The sequence below is a fragment of the Macrosteles quadrilineatus genome, unplaced genomic scaffold (assembly GCF_028750875.1).
Source record: "Macrosteles quadrilineatus isolate MER2022 unplaced genomic scaffold, UCM_ALF_1.0 Scaffold_1__1_contigs__length_201487025, whole genome shotgun sequence".
Classification (NCBI taxonomy): domain Eukaryota; kingdom Metazoa; phylum Arthropoda; class Insecta; order Hemiptera; family Cicadellidae; genus Macrosteles; species Macrosteles quadrilineatus.
In genome coordinates, this window is record NW_026542594.1 from 81,657,980 (window position 1) to 81,679,171 (window position 21,192).

General features: G+C 33.1%; 1 protein-coding gene across 1 annotated transcript in view; it reads left to right on the forward strand.

Annotated features, from left to right (window-relative positions):
- Positions 1-21,192, forward strand: part of LOC128998350 (zinc finger protein-like 1 homolog) — a 35,422-nt gene that overhangs the window by 5,020 nt on the left and 9,210 nt on the right. Inside the window, exon 2 of the mRNA XM_054424457.1 lies at positions 2,574-2,679. Coding sequence (XP_054280432.1) covers positions 2,578-2,679 — 102 coding nt within the window. The 5' untranslated portion in view covers positions 2,574-2,577. The remainder of the gene's footprint in view (positions 1-2,573; positions 2,680-21,192) is intronic.

Consider the following 21,192-nt stretch of genomic DNA (forward strand, 5'->3'; position numbering starts at 1 on the left):
AAAAGTAAATCTGTCCCGGGTCTAGGTCTTACCATGAGACCTACGGTAATAGCTTATTCCCTATATGGGAAATTCGCTAAAATTACAAAATATTTTATAAAATTTTTAAAGTCGTAGTAAAAATTTAATTTTGCTCAAAAACTTTTTTTACTTCATATTATTGTTGGTAATAATGTATTAAACATAGTAAAAAAATTTCAAGTTGATAGGTTAATATTTGTAAAAGTTATGTGTACCTAAAAACTGTCTTTTTAACATGGGCGGGATAGGGAGTACTGTGTCACCTTAACCCTCCAAGTGTTATGTGTCGTAAAAGCGACTCATAACACATCCGCTGTAGTGTTATGTGTCGATTTTGCGACTCACAAACACTGTTTACGGCGACGGCTCTGGGACTGACTGAATCGGATTGAACTGGATCGAGTTAGGTATCGTTTTTTTCAGGAGATTCAGAGCTTTCTCCTGATGTCTGTTTCTATACGCTTTTCATTTTAGTTCCAAAAATATTGTAGCAGACAGCTGACGTGCGTATTTGTAAAGAGCTTGGTTAACCTTGCACTGATGACTGATTTTATTACGTTTATCATTGTTTTACTGTTAAAAATCAAAAGTAGTGATATACGTGGTTATTGCGCAATCGCAGGGTTTTATTAAAATGTATCTTAGAAACTTAAAAACAATGTAAAGTATACTGTTTTATATATCATTTTGTTTGGAAAATTATGGGCTTCAATGTAACATATAAAACATTACAAAAAAAAAATGTTCAACAATTTTTGTGGGTTTAACATTTCTCAAAAATTATAAAATAAATGACAAAAAATTATGTTTGCACACTGATTGCATTTTTGGATTCAGCGTGAAAAATACTGTAAGTAGACATCTAAAAATTACACGATATCGCATTGTAGATATATCAAATACTAGCAGAGTACCCGTCCTTCGTACGGGGTTGGAATAAACATAAAATGCTTATTGCAGTTATACTCAAGCTTTGCGTTTGCAATAAGGGAGGACACAGTTTGATAAAATTTGCTTTTTTAAATTTACAGTATTCTATAGTATTACACATCTACCATAGCCATAATGTTCTACCACTTCACCTAAACAATACAGAAAAATAAATTATCAACAATTCGCAAAATATCACAAATTATTCGTGAAATGAAAAACATAAACATAACTACTGTAAACAATCCTACTTTGACAGTTCTCATCGCGAATCACAGTTTTTTGTTGCTGCTTAGTTTAAACTATCTGTGTGCCCGTTCTACGCACGGGGATATTATTGTAGTCAGTTGAAACCTTATTATATTAAGAACAGCAGTTGGTTTGCATATTTTCAGATATGCTGGCAAAACTATTATATTTAAACCTTCGCAAATACAGTATCTGACTTAAATAAAGTTTCCCAGCCATATACAATACTGATTCAAGGTCTTCTTTCTGGTTATCAAAACTCAAGAACAGTTTTATACACAAAACACAAAGAATCTCTGGTTCCTGACCTGAATGATGCCTAGTTATTTAATTTCATTTACTGTTACACTATATTATTCCACTTGTGATTAATTAAATCCGTTATGTAAGAAAAACGTTTTTAATCTCACTTGGTTGGGATTTGCCTTCAAAACGTGATCGGAAATGGTTGCGGTATTTGTAAACAACATTTTTAAACATATCAGTGACAGCTAGAAAAAATAATCTTGATCCGAACAGCTGTTCGTTATTTCATAGATGATTATGTGATAAAAATTGGACAAAAACTTGAAAAAATTGCACAAAACTGCATTTTTGAACGTCCGTAATTTTATATACAAATTAGTGAGGCCATATTTTAATGGCAAAAGACACTCTCACCAATCCAGTGAATACATTAAAATGACTTGGATCTTGATAGGTATACTCTCGTTTTCCTGGAGAAGATTGCGTAAAATGCCATCTTGAGTGTTACCGACAGACAGACAGACAGAAATTTAGATGAGCCTTGTTTCGGCTTCTTTAATGTATAAAACGTAAAAATAACCTAAACATTTATGATTCTGAGCAATGTACAGACAAAACTCTAATTTTATTTACCGGTATATAGATTAGCTGTTTTCATAAATGCAAAAAAAATATAGTGCTGCACCCTGTTGGTAAATCTTATATAACTTTTTAATGCTTTTCCATATCATAGAACCAACTTTTTTAGTTGAAACAGCTGACTAAATTCTTTAATTCCCTTTAAATATGAAAACTCATAAGGTTAACATGGGGAATTACAGAGCCACTGGGGCGGAGCCCGAAAGGATTTTTGAGATAAGAATATGCCTATATGTTAATCGGGAATGTAAGCTATCATCATGCCAAATTTCAGCCCAATCCATCCAGTGGTTTATGCGTGATTGAACTTCAAACACACAAACAAACAAACAAACACACAAACTTTCACATTTATAATATTAGTAAGATAAGATTTGCCATCAATAATAATTGTATTTAAAACTGGCTTGTTGGTATTTTAAGGAAACTGTTATTTAGTTCCCTGCGATGTATCATAAGTAATGACATGTTTATATATTTTGTTTTAGGATAATGGGTCTCTGTAAATGCCCCAAACGTCGAGTAACAAACCAATTTTGTTATGAACATAGAGTCAATGTGTGTGAATACTGCATTGTTACCAACCATCCAAAGGTAATATGACAGTAATGATTATGTAATCATATAAGAACACCTGAATTGTGTAGATCAATATTAATTGTTCCTACTGTGTGATATAAATACTAGCTTGGTGATAACTTATTCAAAATCAAAGAAGAGGCCTAGAATTCAGTTTAACTCCGGCCAATTTAGCGAGTAGGACTAATAATTTTTCACACTTTTTAGTTATGGAAATATTATTAAAGTGTTACATGCAACTTATTTTTCCCAGGTTACACTTGAAATTTATTATCATGCTTCATGAAGGAATATTGTGCTCTTCCTGTTAAACTTGTTATTAACTATTTTTTTACCTTATTTTAAGGTTTTTAAAACATTGATACCATTCAATATACTCTTGTCATCCTTAAATGCAAATGATACAGTAATTTAGCAGTGTTTATTTTTAGTAGGCCTACACTAAATAAGCAAAAGTATAGTCTGGTCAAGTAGCGCACTCTGTACTCTTATTGTGTGTCGCAGTAAATTCCTGTCACACAGGGCATGGAGTCTTCTTCCACCAGGAGCAGTGTTGCCACTAGGAGGAGAGGGCACACGAATAGGAATACACATGTTGCGGTAAAGCCAACTTTAGCAGAACACTAGAGGGGCACGCGGAGCCGTAGAGTGGCAAAAAGCCGCCGCTATAACATGGGAGGGATAGGGAAAAACGTGACGCGCGCTGTTTCAAATTAAAATTGCCGCTAAACTAAAATACCTGTGTTATTCACCGATGGCATTCTTAAAGTAAATTAAATTTCCTATCGAATGGTATCAATAATTTCTATAAAAAATTTGTTATTGATGAAGATCAAAGTTGAAAAAATTGTTGAAGACTTTGAACATATGATTACTATAATTACGTTTTTGAAAGAAATATGATTTATCTATACAAATTATCAATTTATTCGTGTTCCTTAAGAGTTTCTCGGTATAAAAAATATAAACTTACCTATATTTAAAAGTAGTATTTAGGAAAATAGTTACAATAAAATTATTTTTAATTTGTCCAGTTTATAAAACAATCCGATAATCTTATTAAATATAGGTTAAAATGAAAAATTTAATTTGGGTGGTGAAATACATTTTAAATTTGCATTTTTCATAGTTTTCTCGATTTATAAATTCCTTTTTTTACTAGTTTTAAGGCATTTATGGGCTAGGCAGGTGATTTTAAATAGCCAGTTAAGAAAAAATTCAAATCCGCGCTCACTTTATATACACTAACAGCCGTTACAATTAAGTTACAAAAATAAAAGTAAAACAATTTCTTGGCAATAAAATTCTTGATTTTTTAATATCATGTTGAGCTATATTTGAATTGTTTGCCCAAAGAATCTTTGAGTAAAAAAGTATAAACGTTTAGTAATCATCGCGTCTTCTGACGCCAAAGTGCGTTTATCATGCTTTTAAAGGATTAAAACTTATTTTATTTCTCTTTAAGAAAGATTTTCATATACACTTACAGTGATTAAAATATAATTAAAATTTTAATTCATGGATAGTATTAAAAATAATACACAATATAAGTATCCCAGTACGGTGCCGGCGGCCAAAAATCGAGCTTCAACGAAACTACAGTGTGTCCTCTCCTTAATGTTTAATCCTCCTAGTGTTGCCATGTGTAGGTTATATTTTTGCTCCTTCCCCATACAAAATAATGTTATTAAATAGTACCTTCGATAATTTTGACGTATTTACAGTTATTCCTCACTATATTTGATTATTTTACGAGTTTAAACATAGGCCTAAATTCATGTTAACTTTAGAACAAATCAATCTTGCATAGCCTAAGTCACAAAACTACCTAAATCAAACATCACAATCAAACATCCGAATCCACTGCTCTCAACCAGTGGCGTAACTAATCTCACTGCGCCCCAATGCAAGTATTCCCCTTTTTCGTAGACTCATTCTCCCTACCCATAACGTCCAACAAAACTAACGCTTTTCGCCATACTTCCACTCTTCCTGGATACTATTTCACTAAACACCACATTGTACAAGCTCTATCCAATCAAAGAATTTTTATTATTTACTATGTAGAGTAATTTTAGAGTAAATTATTTAAAAAAATATTATTAAAAAATTAATTGAAAGTAAAATCAAGCTACTTAACATTTCCAAACACCATTAAAACTGAAGTAAGGATCACATTTCATACTTACAATTTAATCAATGTAATTTTTACGATGATAAAATATAGACTCCTTTTTACTTTACTGAACATTTTATATTTAATTTATTCAGTGCCTTGTACAGTATAGATGATCTCGCAAGCTATAATATAATGTTCATGTTTCGTTTCTAAAAAATTTTAATTATTTTACTAGATGATGCATTCTTACAGTCAAAAAGCTGCCTACAGCTCATAGTGACAACACTGTAGGATGAATTTGAAAAAGATTTTGTTGTCATAACCTATTATGTGTTGTATATCATTAGAAAGGGCATAAAAAGAGCTAAAAATTACACCTGTAGCGTAATCAAAAGGTTATTGTAGAAATAATAAAGTGGACTGTATATGGGTTATTAATTTAATTTTGACAACAGAAAATAATTATGGACTTTTGGTTGAATTTTTAACACTGAACTATAGTTATGTTACCTATAGTTGATGTTGGTCCTTGAAAGGGAGTCGAACCACATATGTTCCATCTGGAGAGCGGGAGTGAGTTGATTTGAAGTGATCTTCAGCGATGCGATCGTCTTCAGAGATAAGATTGCACTGCGGGACTTCTTCTTGTTGCCAAAAGCGAAGTAGAGTATTATGTAGCTCGTCCGTAGTGGAGAGTAGAGATGAATGGCATGAGGTGGGAGAAGAGTTAGACAAAGTTGGTGCATTGCCCATTAACACAAATCCCAATCGTGTTCCAATAACGAATGGAAGGTTTGAGCCCAATGGGTAGGATTGATGAGTAAGAAGTTCTGGAAACAAAGCACCTCCTATGAGAATGTCAATATTCTGAGGTATATGAAAGGTCGGATCTGCAAGAACAAAAGGTTTTACCAGTTTGTAAACCTCAAAAGAGAGTTGAGTACGAGGCAAAGGAGCGGAAATTCTATCTAGAATATGGAAAGGTTGATTTGAAGCAATTACTTCACTGCATAGTGTAGATAGTTCTAGGAGTACATGTCCTTTTGTTGAAGATTGCGATGCAGAGATTCCCACGATTGTGTGAGTAGAGCGGTGACGAGAGACGTTTAATAGCTGTGCTGCCTTCTCCGTCATGAAGTTGAGTTGACTTCCACTGTCGAGCAGACATCGAAAGACATGAGAGATTCCATTATTAGCGGTAATTTTAATGAGAGCGGTGCCTAGCAGTACCGTAGTTGCAGGCTGAGAAATCGAGAGTGACATTTCTGGTTGAGCAGAAGCGACTACAGAAGGTGTAGCAGTTGAAGGTTTTTAGGGTTTGGCTATAGGAGGAGGCTGCACCGACTTTACAACATTTTCGAAATGTAACAAGGTGTGGTGTTTTTGTTTACTTTAAGACATGTGCCTGTTGAGCGACAATCTTTGAGTGTGTGATTGCCAAGACATGAAATACATTTATTTTGCTCCTTTACAAGTTTGTAACGCTCATTTGGAGATTTCTTAGCAAAAACCTTACACATGTAGATTTTGTGATCGATTTGTTGACAGGCAAAGCATGATGGAAATGTCTTTACAGAAGTGGAGTGATCATCTGAGCTTACAAGTGCAGTATAGCGGGTGCTTGGTTTGGAGTAATTTTTACTAGATGTGAGGGCAGGCTTTGAATTAGCCTTGTGACAAAAAGTTGAAGAGTGTAGGTTGGCATCTTCATTGAGAAATTTAATGATTTCGTCCACAGATGGTAACGAATGAGTTTCACATGATTTGAATGAGCGGTAATGTTCAAGTATTTGCCGTAAATTTCTATCAAGTCTACGGAGCAAATGAGCTGACAGCAAAGGATTGTCATTGGTAGTGATGTCACTTTCTAAAGCAATAAGTGATTGTGTATGTTCCAGGAAATGATTTAGAAATTCACGTATTGATTTTGTATTTTCAGATGTGGCAATGGGAAGATCCAATATGGCATTTAAATGTAAAGAAGTTAAGCGTCTGTGATTGTGGTATCGATCGCGCAACAAATTGTATGCGATTTCGTAGTTAGATGCACTGATGTTTAAGTTTTTAATTAAATTTAGAGGTTCTTCAGTTAGACAGCTTAGTAGGTATTGAAATTTTGATACTGGAGACAGAGATGTGTTGAGGTGTACAGCGCTATCAAAAAGATTGATGAAATTAATCCACTCGGCTGAGTTTCCCGAGAAGGTTTTCAAGTCAAGTTGCGGTAGGTGGACAGGTTGCATGAAAGCAGTACAGTTGGAATTATTCACCATTTCTTGAGGGGGAGATTGAGGTTCGTCAATAGGGATTAGTGACTCTATAGTACTACAAAGATGTATACATAATTCACCAATAGTGTTTTCATCATCATTTAAAATAATGCCATCGAGTTCTTCGTCAGAACAATGTTCTAAAACGCGCCTGAAATTTAGTTCAAAGTCGTCTCGCTTTTTCCTGATTTCATCTAAATAGTTAGTTATGAAGTGATTTTATTTGCACAGAGGATAGGTTGTTTCCTTTAGCACTTTCATTTATAGAATTTACATTTTCTTGAATTTTTACAAGTCTAACTTTGAATTGTTTAGTTAGTCTTTCATAGGTAGAAACCTTAATAGGGCCTAATAGGGACCTTAACAGGAGCCATCATTGAACACAAATACAGTCAAAATACACAAGGCACAAAAGTTATTTCACTTCGTTACATAAAACAAAATGAATTAGGCTAGTTCAATTAAACAGTTTATGGGCCTTAACTCGGAACCAATCAACAAAAAATATAAACACTGAAGGATTGGTATAATGTTTACAAAATGACTATAATGTCACAGAGTCTTTCAGTCATTGGAGTAGGCCTAGATAGGCTAACGTGAATTAGGCTACTGTGATCCAGAGAGTGAGAGAGATAGAGGTAGAGTACAGAGAGAAAGTACACAATATGCGGGAACGACAATATTGAGAGTTTATGAGGTTATGTTCGTCTTTAATCTTCACCAAAAGTCCAAATAATTAGTTAAATCAATTGGTTAGTCAACAATCCGACGCGAACGGACCAAAGATGTTGCGTAATCAAAAGGTTATTGTAGAAATAATAAAGTGGACTGTATATGGGTTATTCTCCGTTTCTCCTTTGAAGGTTCTCCGTTTGAATCTTCAATCAAACAAGTTTAGGTCATTAAAGATTATATGCAACCCAGCAGACGCACAGGCAGAGTTCGTCTATGTCTGCTGATTCCACAAGACCATTCAATTATAACTAGCTACAAAATTATAAGTTTATTATGTTCGTTTTGCTAGTTTTAGTATAATTCAACATTAAGTTCACAACTTTGTTATTTTTTTTTGTTTTTGATTGTTTCATGTTGTAAACTTAATATTATAGTAAAAAGGTAATATTGTACTTTGTAGCAAATTTGACGGAATAAATCATTCATTCATTCATTATTAATTTAATTTTGACAACAGAAAATAATTATGGTTGAATTTTTAACACTGAACTATAGTTATGTTACCACTTTGACGTTATTAAGGTCTTGAAAGAAGATCTGGTCGAATGTTGTCTCTAGTTGAGAAGATATGTTTCATGAATGTCCAAATGTTCTCACAGTACACAGAATTTAGAGTCAAATTAAAAAGGGTAAATGCATACAAAAGGAAAAGGTAAATGAAACAGGTCAAAATAAAAGGAGAGATAAATGAATGATGTTACACAAAGAAACGATATTACGAGAGAGAAAAATTGCACTTTTTGAACCAGAATGTTAACATTTTCAAAATTTTATTATTGTATTGTTGTTGACATGTGGGGATTATTTTAATATGCTCATATGGTCAGCTGGCCTTTTACTGAACAACACCTTTTCCATGTTTCTAACTTAAACAGGAGAAGAGTTATGACTGTTGTATATAACTATAGAAGTTTTACTGCAGCGCGATTTTGACCGTTTTTTGAAAACTTTAAATGGCCGTATTTTGGCAACCGTTTGAGATATTGAGCTGAAATTTGGTATTTTTTGTAGTCTTCATACAGGTAACCTCTGTACCAAATTTCATCAAAATCTAAGATTTCAAGGTAAAAAATATGTTGAAAGTGTGTTGATTTGATATGGACTGACCCTGTACATTAATTCCTATTGACTGACAAAGCCCTTAAGGCTCTTTGTTTCTAGGAACCGTCTTGCCAACTTTTCTATATCTAAAGACCGAACTCCTTCATGTTCAACTAGAGGAACCATGCTGCTCCGCAGTGTTAAAATAAATATAATAGTGATGGGTCGGTACCACTTATTTCAATGTCAGTTCCGGTACCGGTTACTAACCAAAATCGATTCTCGGTTCCTTTTTAATTTCTCCCCCTATACCATAGTATATGGAGAAAGTATGTTTTCGTCAAAATTTTCGAGTTTTAGTTTTGAGTGGATATATTCGTTTTGGGCCCCCCTGGACCCAAAAAAGTGGTTTTCGAAGTGATGTATGTGTGTGTGGGTGTGTGTCTGTATTCACCGAATAGTGGCATCCTTCACAGGCACACGGCCGTACTGTGGCACCTTTTTCAGGGTGCCACAGCTAATTCGATCATATTTGAGGTTTTCCAGCATTATTACGTCGTTTAAACGCCACAATTGAGTATTTTTGAACTCATTGATGTGAGTTTAAGTAGCGCAGGTACACGCCAAATTGTGGAACACGAAACCATACAGGTAGCTAGCGCGCCTCGCGCCGTCCGCCGGAACTATAACTTCCCTAATGCTACGTTGCCAGTTCTCGCGCCAGCCTACACTCTAAATAGTGGCACCATGCCGCAATTCAGTATATATCAACAGTGTGTGGACAGGATGCCACTTAATGAGTTGTAGCGCTTGAGCAGTGTGTAGAACATTGCAACAAGCAACTAATAAACTAATAATACTGTACTGCTACGTACTATAAAACAATTTAAGTACCATAAATAATATACTTTTGCTCCGAGTGGTGAACAATGTTTTACATTAACAATAATTTGTGTAGTAAATAGTTATTTAAATTGTTTTATGCCACCATTAAAAAATTTATTTCTGTTTACAAACATAAATTGGTAACGTTGTTACTTTGTATCGATTGAATTTTTACATCGAAACAATAACAATGTTTTAGGTTAGAACACTATATAAGTTGTCCTATGCTGCAATTTTTTTTCTTACAAACTATTTCTTGCTGACATCTATTTTATTAACATTCTAGTCATGTTGACAAAATATTTTACAATTACATTTCTGAATCACTCAGTAAAGGTAAATTTCGATGCAACATTGCTGAAAGTTATGTTTTGCTTCTCACTCTCAGAGTATTCCAAATACATCTAATGTTTCAATCCATGTTCAAATGTTATATGAGGTAAACATATAACCGAATCAATTAAAGTATGGTACTTAAATTAAAATACATATTATTACTAGGGTTGCTTTCAGAGAGGTGAAAGCCAGTTGAGCAAAAAAACGTGATTTGATATTTGTATAAGTAACTAAATGTAAAAAAGTCAATAGATGTACTATACCTTCCGCAAAGATTCGTGGCGGCTGAAGGATTAGGACGGTCGGGTGGTGTCCCAGCCCTAAATTAGGCCTCGCTCGACTGCCCTGGGTTTTGACCATGAGTCACCCACTAGGCTCAATGCATTGTTGGAAGAATGTTTCTATATCACCATAAAGTGTATTAAATAACACCAGTTTTGTAACCTGCGTCAAATAACAAGAACATTGAGCCCAAACACGAAATAATTGTTACGATATTAAGTATACATTTGGTTCTAAAATAATAGACAGTTTTCGTGTCGTGGTATGCTTAATATCATCGCAATTATTTCGTGTTTGGGCTCAATGTTCTTGTTATTTGACGCAGGTTACAAAAATGACGTTATTTAATACGCATTATGGTGATATACAAACATGCATCGAGCCCAGTGGGTGACTCATTGTCAAACCCCAGAGCAGCCGAAGGAGGGCTAATTTAGGGGCTGGGACACCACCCGACCGTCCTAATCCTTCAGCCGCCACGAATCTTTGCGGAAGGTATAATGCTGGTTTTATTGGTTAAAATTATAACAATTCAAATTTGTTTTACTACATCTTGTTATTCAGATACCTCTTCCAGAAGTGCATTATGGTAGTTTTGACCAGGAAAATATTACAGTAGTTGGAATCTGATATTAACATCTAAAAAGGGCATCAAAGTATAAAAAAGAGAAAGGAAATTTAACATCCAAATTCAACTGTAGCCTACAACAAAAACATTGGGCTTCATTTTTCACCCTTACAATCGGTTAAAGTATTGAAGTATAAAAAAACAGTAATTATTTAAAAAACGAGTATTAAAGTATAACAACAGGAGGGGAAATTTGACATTTAAATTCAACTGTGCAACATAAACATTGGTCTTCATTTCAACCCTTGCAATCGGTTAAGCTCAGCTTTCTTTGCTGGAAATAATTTATGATTGTTAATACCAAGTATTCTTGATATGATGGATGATGATATTATTGTAATGTAACTGGAATGTAGGTCTTCTACCATTATTAGGACGATTTAGAGACAGCATTTTAATATTGTCCTTAATAATGGCCATTGGATACAGAAGATTTTGATGAAAAAGCTGGCTACAAATTTAACATGGGGATGGAATGTCTGTAAGTTGTATTGATAGTCAAAGATAAAACATAGGCCTACAAAAAATGTAGGCTATTTCAATGTAAGACTCAAAATGTAAAACACCTTAAAAAATTAAAATGAACTGAATTATCAATCATATATTTCAACGTGTAAAAACGAAAAAAATGCAAAAAGACTTACTTATTGAACAATAAAATAAGATGGCTGAAATGTAGGCCTAAACATAAGTAATAAGTAAACATCGCATTCAGCTGATTTAAGTGAAAACGGAATAACAATAAGAAAAGAAGACATGCCTTAAATATACAATGTAGATAATATGATTAGAAATTCGTAGCCTACTTCTGGACAGGCCTAGACAATTATCCATACCGTGGTTAAAAGTGTACTTCTATAAGCCCAGGTAATTAATTATTTACTTATTACGGTTGTAACTGGACGTATGTATAGTCCGTGGCTTGGCAATCAAATAACAGTATTTATATAGGATAGGCTACTGTTATCGACTTTTGAAATTACTGAATTGTTACCAAATTACTGTTTCACATAATACAGATTCCATTTTCAGCCGAGCCATTAAAATGAGGATTTGCCGAACAATTATTAATATTACAGAATAGTATTTAATGATATACAACTTTTCACATTTCATAAATTATATGTTAGTTTTGCTATGGTCAAAGGTCCAAATCCAAATGTTCTTTTCATTTGGTTTTTATGTAGCAATTTGCTAGAATCATTGACTTTATATAAAGTCTTGCTAGAATACTGTAGATGGCTTGTTAAGACCATAATGCAAGCATTTTTCAAATCGTTTCCCCGTTTAACCAACTATTCCAAAAGATAAAAATTATATGGCGCAACACAAAAAAACAACCCGATCACCTATCTATAATCTACACTTTACCTCCCTAATCTAACCTTACTTTAAAACACTTAATGTAGTCACGAATACTCATAAACCCCGACCTATCTTCCCCACATGCCTAAATTAGATCAGTGTTCAATCTGCGTTTTATTAATAAGTGTAATAACTTACTGCACCGTCGATGTAATTCAACATAATATAACCTGTGAGGTATTATCGGATTATATATCGATTTCGATGCGGTTCGATATATCGCTTATTAAATCCTGATTTCTAACATTAACTGTTTCTAATCAGCTGGCAACACAAATAGGTTCCCAAGAAAGTAGTCACCGGCCCGTATCCCTCCGCTCCTTGTTTATGCTCCGTGCATTGAGAAAGTAGTTCCGTATATTTTCTCAATTTTCAGTGAATTCCGCGCCTTAAAAAAATGTATTAACGGCTTTTTTATTTTTATTAAAATCATAGGAATAGTTTAAAAACGTTTAAAAGAAAAGTCTAGAATGTTCAGAAATACCTTATAATTCTCTTGTTTATATTTTTATTGTAAACAAAAAACTGTCATGTATACTTTAGTCCCATAAGCCTAATGTTAAATATTGGAAATTTTAAGTTAGATTTAAATTGCATTAGCATTATCTAATTGAAATTTGTTTGTTTAAAAACCATCTCACTATTAGTCTAAGTAATTTTGTTAAGTTTGGCTGAAATGCGTTAAGCCGTTATTAAGTGATGTTTCTCTATTTGTTGCATTGAAATTGATCCCAAAGAGCTTCGCTCGCTCCGCATTGACAGTAGCTGCTTAAATAGTATTTTCTCTGTACCATTTTTTACAGCCAAAATGTCGTGCTATTTTCAATAATGTTACCAAACCATAGTGCGCCAAAGTCTGTAATATAGGCTGGTGAAAATAATTTGTCAAGATGGGTACCATTTTAGACAAAGTTTCTATGTTTGGATTTTATTAGACACGATAAGAGCAGATATTTCTACATTAATATTTGATATGTGTAGTATAACATGATAAAATATAGGCAAAAGTGGTGAAAAAGGCAGACACCAACCCGTACAAGTGATATAAGATAGTTCAATAAGAAATAATTTAAGAATTGCTGTGATAAAAGGACTTTCCACTGATTTTGTAATGGGACGTTATATTGCAAAACATGACATGATAAAGAAGAAAATCAATTTTAAAATCAGAAAATAACATTTCAAATACTTATTTGGTAGAATTCAGTAACTCCCATTAAATGTGTGTTGTTTGAAATACAATTTAAAAATGAACAGCTGTTTCATTAAAAAGTATTATTCACATGGCCAAAATGTAAACAACTCTGTGGAGGGATCTTTAAAGGCTTCTGGGGCAGAGTCCTAAGGGATTTTGATTAGTTTTTCTTTTGATAACTCATCTACAGACCAAGACGTTTCTTTGGACACCTCTACCAAGTTTCTACGCCCAGCCGTTCTCTCACATTAGTGGGGGCAAAGTTTCCTATTAAATATTTAGATTCCCCATGGTAATCTTATGGGAGAAACTCCAACTTTGATGGCCTGTGGGGCAAAGCCCGAGGATTTTTATTACAGGAATTGGTGAAAGGGGGTGTCTACACAAAAAATACTTTATTTTGACACGTCGTTTGTAAAAATCCGTCCATTATTAACAGAGGAGTAGTGTTTCGTAGAAATCGCCTTCACGTATAAGGATAACACGTAGAAATAACCAAACACTTCATGACTCTACGCAATGTACAGACAAAACAGTAAAGACTTTATAATCTTATAATTAACTATAGTGTTTCTGCCTGTGCTTCACAACGGGGTGAGAATCTTTGGGTCCCTAAATCCACCGTAAAAAAAAGTATATTTCGTACCTAGGGCCAAAAGTGAGGTTTTGCCGACTCGAGATCGGGTTTTAAGTTCGAGACGAATTCGAGAACGTGAAACGATCGAGAGCTGCAAACCCATTTTGGCTACGAACGCTATTTTTCACCCAAGTATGTTTTGCAATATAACGCCCCTCTTATTTAACTGAAATATTTTGAGGAATCAGCAAAATCAAAAATAACAATAAATAGTTGTCTAGGCAGCTGTGACAAAAAAACAAGTCTATTGCAATGCCATGGATACAGCTTGTGCATTTAATATACATTAATGTTTTAAGTAAATAAGTGAACAAGTGATTTTGCGGCCCTAGGGATGTAAACCCCTGCTCGGCCCCTATATGACGATGACAGCTGGCATGGCCAGCAAAACTTTATGCCCCCAATTAACGTATGTAAAACAGCTAAAAACATCATAGTGTGGTGAAAAAATTTGTTACGCATACTTTTACATTAGGTACCATGAATTAATTCTATGCATACAGAAAAACCTTATTACAGAGTCATACTTATTGCATATTTTAATGTAAATTTCTTGTATATTCCCATGAAACTGATAATTTACCCAGCACATTAAGGCCTTTAATCCAAGTATCTAAGTTCGTAAACCATACATACAATGTGACGATAAAATATCAACGACATAGCATGTAGTTTTATGTAATCCTCACAACATTTCATTTGGTCCATTGACTTTAAATCCAATAATTGTCAAAATTATTGGAGCTTGGAAAAAACTGCATGTAAAAAATCATTACACTAATGAAAGACGACGTGATGAGCGCGGGCAATGAGCTACAGCGGCTAGGGCATAGCCACATGAATACAGAACGGAATGAAGGAACTAGAACGGAGAACTGGCAACAGCGCACGCGATAAGTAGGGTGGGGCAAACACACCGCTCAAGCGCTACAACGCGAACGCATTAGTGGCATCCTGTCCACACACTGTTGATATATACCGATTTGTGGCAAGGTGCCACAATTAAAAACTGGAATGTTAGATGTTAAAATGGAGTGTTCATTAAAAATATCAATGCACACATGGTTCTACCACCTTCCTTCATCTACTGGTGGCCGCAGTTTGAAAGATGCCACAATTAGGTGTTTGCGAGTATTCGGTAAAACCCCGTATGTGTGTGTGTGTGTGTGTGTGTGTGTGTGTGTACAGAGCTAGGGACTATACCTGTGGTTCGATTTCGATGAAATTTGGTATTTAGGTTCTAATTCATGGTATCTCCAGGTGTTTTTTTTGCATTTTTTTGAAATTTTGATTTTTAATGGGGATTTTCCCATAAAAACCCATAAAAAACAGGAAAAATCTGATTTTCTCATAAATGGCAAACGATTTTGATAAAAATTTAGTATATGTTGAAGCCCTTTAAATTCGGAACAAAATGGTACAAATCCCATTTCTGTAAAAATGTTGATTCAAAAGTTATTGCAAATTATGTTATTTTCTCATAAAAACCCCAAAAAATCACAAAAAATAGGATTTTAGAAGAAATCTGGTTTTGCTTTAACATAGTATGTTATGGTCCTTACAATTTTGATAGTTTTTTCATTTTATAGAAATTTTTATTTTTAATGGAGATTTTTCCATAAAACCCCATAAAATAACGGAAAAATCAGATTTTCCCAAAAATGGCCTGAACGATTTTGATAAAAATTTAGTATGTTAGTCCTTTAAATTCTGAACAAAATTGTACAAATCCCATTTCCGTATATTTACTCTCACTGCTTACACATGATAAAGGTTGTTGACAAACTTATGGGAGAAAGCATGTGTCACAATGCTGATACCATTTATTTTTAAATTGGGCTACTTAAATAATTGTTTTATTTTTCAAACAGAATATCCCTATTTCCACCTTTAAAACAGATTTTTTTCAAACTCAACAATATAAACTATTCCAGAAGTGTTAAATATAGGCCTGAAATGTTTACTGCACTCCAACTTAATTCTACATAGGAAATAGCCGTATCATCAGCAAATGATGTTAAATTACCTGCAAACTTACCCTCACAAAGATCGTTTATATAAATAATTAACAGAATTGCTCCCAATACGGAACCCTGTGGTACCCCATTTTTTATTGTACCCATATAACTTGTAACCGAATTAATTTTTACACATTGACTACGACCTAATAAATAACTTTCAAACCAATTTAATGCTACTCCACGAACTCCACAATCAAACAATTTGCCTAGTAAAATATCATGATCAACCGTGTCGAATGCCTTTTTACTTTCTCCCCCTATACCATAGTATATGGAGAAAGTATTGTTTTCGTCAAAATTTTCGAGTTTGAGTTTTGAGTGGATATATTCGTTTTGGGTCCCCCTGGACCCAAAAAAGTGGTTTTCGAAGTGATGTCTGTGTGTGTGTGTGTGTGTGTGTGTGTGTGTCTGGATGTGTACAGAGCTAGAGACTACACCTGTGGTCCGATTTCGATGAAATTTGGTATGTAGTTTCTAATTCATGGTATCTCCAGGCGTTTTTTTCATTTTTTTTAAATTTTGATTTTTAATGGGGATTTTCCCATAAAAACCCATAAAAAACCGGAAAAATCGGATTTTCTCAAAAATGGCCCGAACGATTTTGATTAAACTTTAGTATGTTGTAGCCCTTTAAATTCTGGACAAAATGGTACAAATCCCATTTCTGTAAAAATTACGGTTCAAAAGTTATGGTAAATTATGTTATTTTCCCATAAAAACCCCATAAAATAACGAAAAATAGGATTTTAGACAGAAATCCAGTTTTGATTTAACATAGTAGGTTATGGTCCTTACAATTTTGATAGTTTTTTTTTTCATTTTTTAGAAATTTTGATTTTAGATGAGGATTTTTCCATGAAACCCCATAAAATAACGGAAAAATAGGATTTTTCCAAAAATAGCCCGAACGATTTTGATAAAAACTTTGTATGTTATAGTCCTTTATATTCTGAACAAAATGGTACAAATCCCTTTTCTGTAAAAATTACGGTACAAAAGTTATTGTAAATTAGGCCTATGTTATTTCCCCATAAAAACCCCATAAAATAACGGAAAAATAGGATTTTCCCAAAATTGGCTTGAACAATTTTGATAAAAATTTAGTATGTTATAGTCCTTTAAATTCTGAACAAAATCGTACAAATCCCATTTCCGTATATTTACTCTCACCGCTTACACATGATAAAGGTTGTTGACAAACTTATGGGAGAAAGTATGTGTCAGAATGCTGATACCGTTTATTTATGTCTAAAAACAGGCCACTTACACATTTTTACTTTCTCCCCCTATACCATAGTATATGGAGAAAGTATTGTTTTCGTCAAAATTTTCGAGTTTGAGTTTTGAGTGGATATATTCGTTTTGGGTCCCCCTGGACCCAAAAAAGTGGTTTTCGAAGTGATGTCTGTGTGTGTGTGTGTGTGTCTGTGTGTCTTGGTGTCTGTGTGTCTGTGTGTCTGGATGTGTACAGAGCTAGAGACTACACCTGTGGTCCGATTTCGATGAAATTTGGTATGTAGGTTCTAATCCATGGTATCTCCAGGCGTTTTTTTCATTTTTTTGAAATTTTGATTTTTAATGGGGATTTTCCCATAAAAACCCATAAAAAACCGGAAAAATCGTATTTTCTCAAAAATGGCCCGAACGATTTTGATAAAAATTTAGTATGTTGTAGCCCTTTAAATTCTGAACAAAATGGTACAAATTCCATTTCTGTAAAAATTACGGTTCAAAAGTTATGGTAAATTATGTTATTTTCCCATAATAACCCCATAAAATAATGAAAAATAGGATTTTAGACAAAAAAATCTGTTTTTATTTAACATAGTAGGTTATGGTCCTTACAATTTTGATAGTTTTTCTCATTTCTTAGAAATTTTTATTTTTAATGGGTATTTTACCATAAAACCCCATAAAATGACGGAAAAAAAAGATTTTCCCAAAAATGGCCTGAACGATTTCGATAAAAATTTAGTATGTTATAGTCCTTTATATTCTGAACAAAATGGTACAAATCCCATCTCTGTAAAAATTACGGTTCAAAAGTTATTGTAAATTATGTTATTTTCCCATAAAACCCCATAAAATAACGGAAAATCATATTTTCCCAATATTGGCTCGAACGATTTTGATAACAATTTAGTATGTTATAGTCCTTTAAATTCTGAAGAAAATCTTACAAATCCCATTTCCGTATATTTACTCTCACCGCTTACACATGATAAAGGTTTTTGACAAACTTATGGGAGAAAGTATGTGTCAGAAAGCTGATACCGTTTATTTACTATTCAATCCATCATAGATATCTGACATAAAATTAACAAGTGCGTTTCCAGTATTTAGCCCTAGCCTGAATCCAAACTGTTTTTCGCTGAAAAACTCTGTTAATTCCAAGAAATTTAAAAGTCTTTTTTTCATTAATTTCTCAAAAATCTTAGAAAAGCAAGACAGAAGTGATATAGGTCTGTAGTTGTTACAGTTAAATCTTGATCCATTTTTATAAAGTGGTATCACTACTGCTGTTTTTAGTTTTGTTGGAAAAACTCCACTTTCAAAGCTAAAATTTACTATGTACACCAAAACGTCAAGTATCTGTTGAGCAATATTTTTAATTAATGTTGTACTTATACCGTCAAACCCTGGAGAAGTATTATTCTTTAATGATTTAATAATTTCTAGTAGTTCTTTAGGAAAAATATACTCCAAAAATATTGATTTTGTTTCACTTTTCCTCGGAAAGTAGTTTTTGTAGTGCAAAGAAGAAAATTCATTTGAAGTACTCTTACTGAGATCCAAACTATCCACCACATTTAGAAAATAGTTATTAAACTCATTCGCAACTAAAAATGGGTCCATCTCAATTTTTTTATTTATTTCAAGTCCAACTGATATTTCAACTTTTTTTGTTTGTCCTGTAGCTCTCTTATAGTCTTCCAAGTAGTTTTTGAATTACCCTTACATTTCTCAAATTTCTCTTTATAAAAGTTATTTTTTAGTTGTTTGATTTCATAATGTAATTTGTTTCTAAACCTTAAATAAAAATAATTCCTTTTAAATTTTCATTTGGTGATTTTTTACTAACTTAAATAACCGATTCCTCTTTTTTATCTTTCGACAAATAAAATCATTTATCCATGGGTTAAGCTTTTTAAACCCGTTATTATGATTAATCTGAACCCTACATTGTGCAATAGAGTTCTGCAGTATTTCAAAAAATGAATCAAACTCAGACGACGCATCTGGCTGACTGTAAACAAAACACCAGTTGACTTGTCCCAACAGCTGATAGAGTAATTCATAGTCATGCGATAGCGAGGAGAAGGATAGTTTGAGAGAGCACTATCCCCCACCCCCCCTTCACCCACTACTCGAGCGAATGGTCCGTTATACCGACATGCAGAACTAATGCTTCAATATCTATGGAATTTCTATTTGATAACCTCGAATAAACATGATCAATACAGGTTTCTGATTGTTGAGTGATACGAGTTGGTTCATTTACAATACTTTCAAACCCATTTGCTGCCATTAGTGTTTTATATCTTTCTACTCCCACGTTAAAACTGTCCAAAATATTTACATTAACATCACCTATCCATAAAACATTGTCTTTATTAAAAATTAAACTGTCTCTATTGCATAGAAAATTACTTAGCTCATTAATAAAATCCATAATTGGCTTAAATATTAATCTATAAACACCTAAAAGATTAGGTAAATGTCTTGGATGAAAATATAAAAGAAATATATAACACATCAGCGGTCATAAAATTAAGCTTTACACTTTCAATTACTTGTACAGAATTTTTTACAAAAATTGCAATACCTGCTGATCTATGTAAATCATTAGCGTTAACATACAAATTGTAATTAGGTATGTTATAAAGATATTCTTCGCATGTATTAATCCAAATTTCAGACAAAACAATTATATCTGGTGTTACAGTTTGAAGAGAAAGTTCCAAAATAAAGTTATCAAAGTTATGCCTCATACTTCTAATATTCTGATGAACAATTGTTATATTATTACTCATCTAATGAGAAAAAACCAACAACTTTTGTTTGCCAAATATGCAAATAATCAACATTACAACAAGAAATAGCATTACAAAACAAAATATGACATTGTGGTTATTATTTACAATGTAATATTACATGTCATTCATTCATCATTAACATTATTAATTTCTCTATTATTTTGTATATTTTCTCCCATAATGTCTGTTAATGCCCCTGATAATGTGTTATCAGTTATTTAATATGTTTCCCCTTGTTAATGTGTTATTTTATCCAATTTTGGTAAATGTTATATAATATCCCATCACCCCACAGAAACATCATCCTATTTTATGTTACAATATAATATTTATGCCAATTCTCTCCATACCTATCCTGTACTTGTCAAAAACCAACAATAATCTTTTACTTAGAATAATATATAATTGTAAGAAAATTGCAATATAGTAATAATATCTTAAATATAGTATTACTTTTCAAAATTATCCAAAGAAAATCAAAATTACTGTGGCAAGTGTCATTTATGTGAATTAACCAGCTGTACATCATTTCCACAATGGACATGGACTTCCTGAGCTTCTACCATTGCCTCTCCCCAGATCCTGCCAACTCTTCACAGTGTGAACATCATTTTATTGGACATTGTGTTTGATTTAAATTAAATTCATAATCCCAAAGTATAATCTAAATTTTAAATTTCTTATCATCCAAAAGTATTCGGGACAAGTGCCTTGAAGAGTACCAAATTTTAAGAAGACAGACACTCCAAATTTGGTAACCATCATCCATCTTGTTTAACTAAGGACAAATTTAATCTTCATTGGACATTTAATCAGCATAGCCTAATAGGCCCAATTAACTTAACTCATCAAGATATACATATTTCAAATTGAACTTTTATTCAAAATTTAATCTTCAAACTTTATTTTATTTCATTAAATTCAGTGAAACCATTTGGAATCTTTCTTTGGACATTAACATATTACTAGTGTACCTG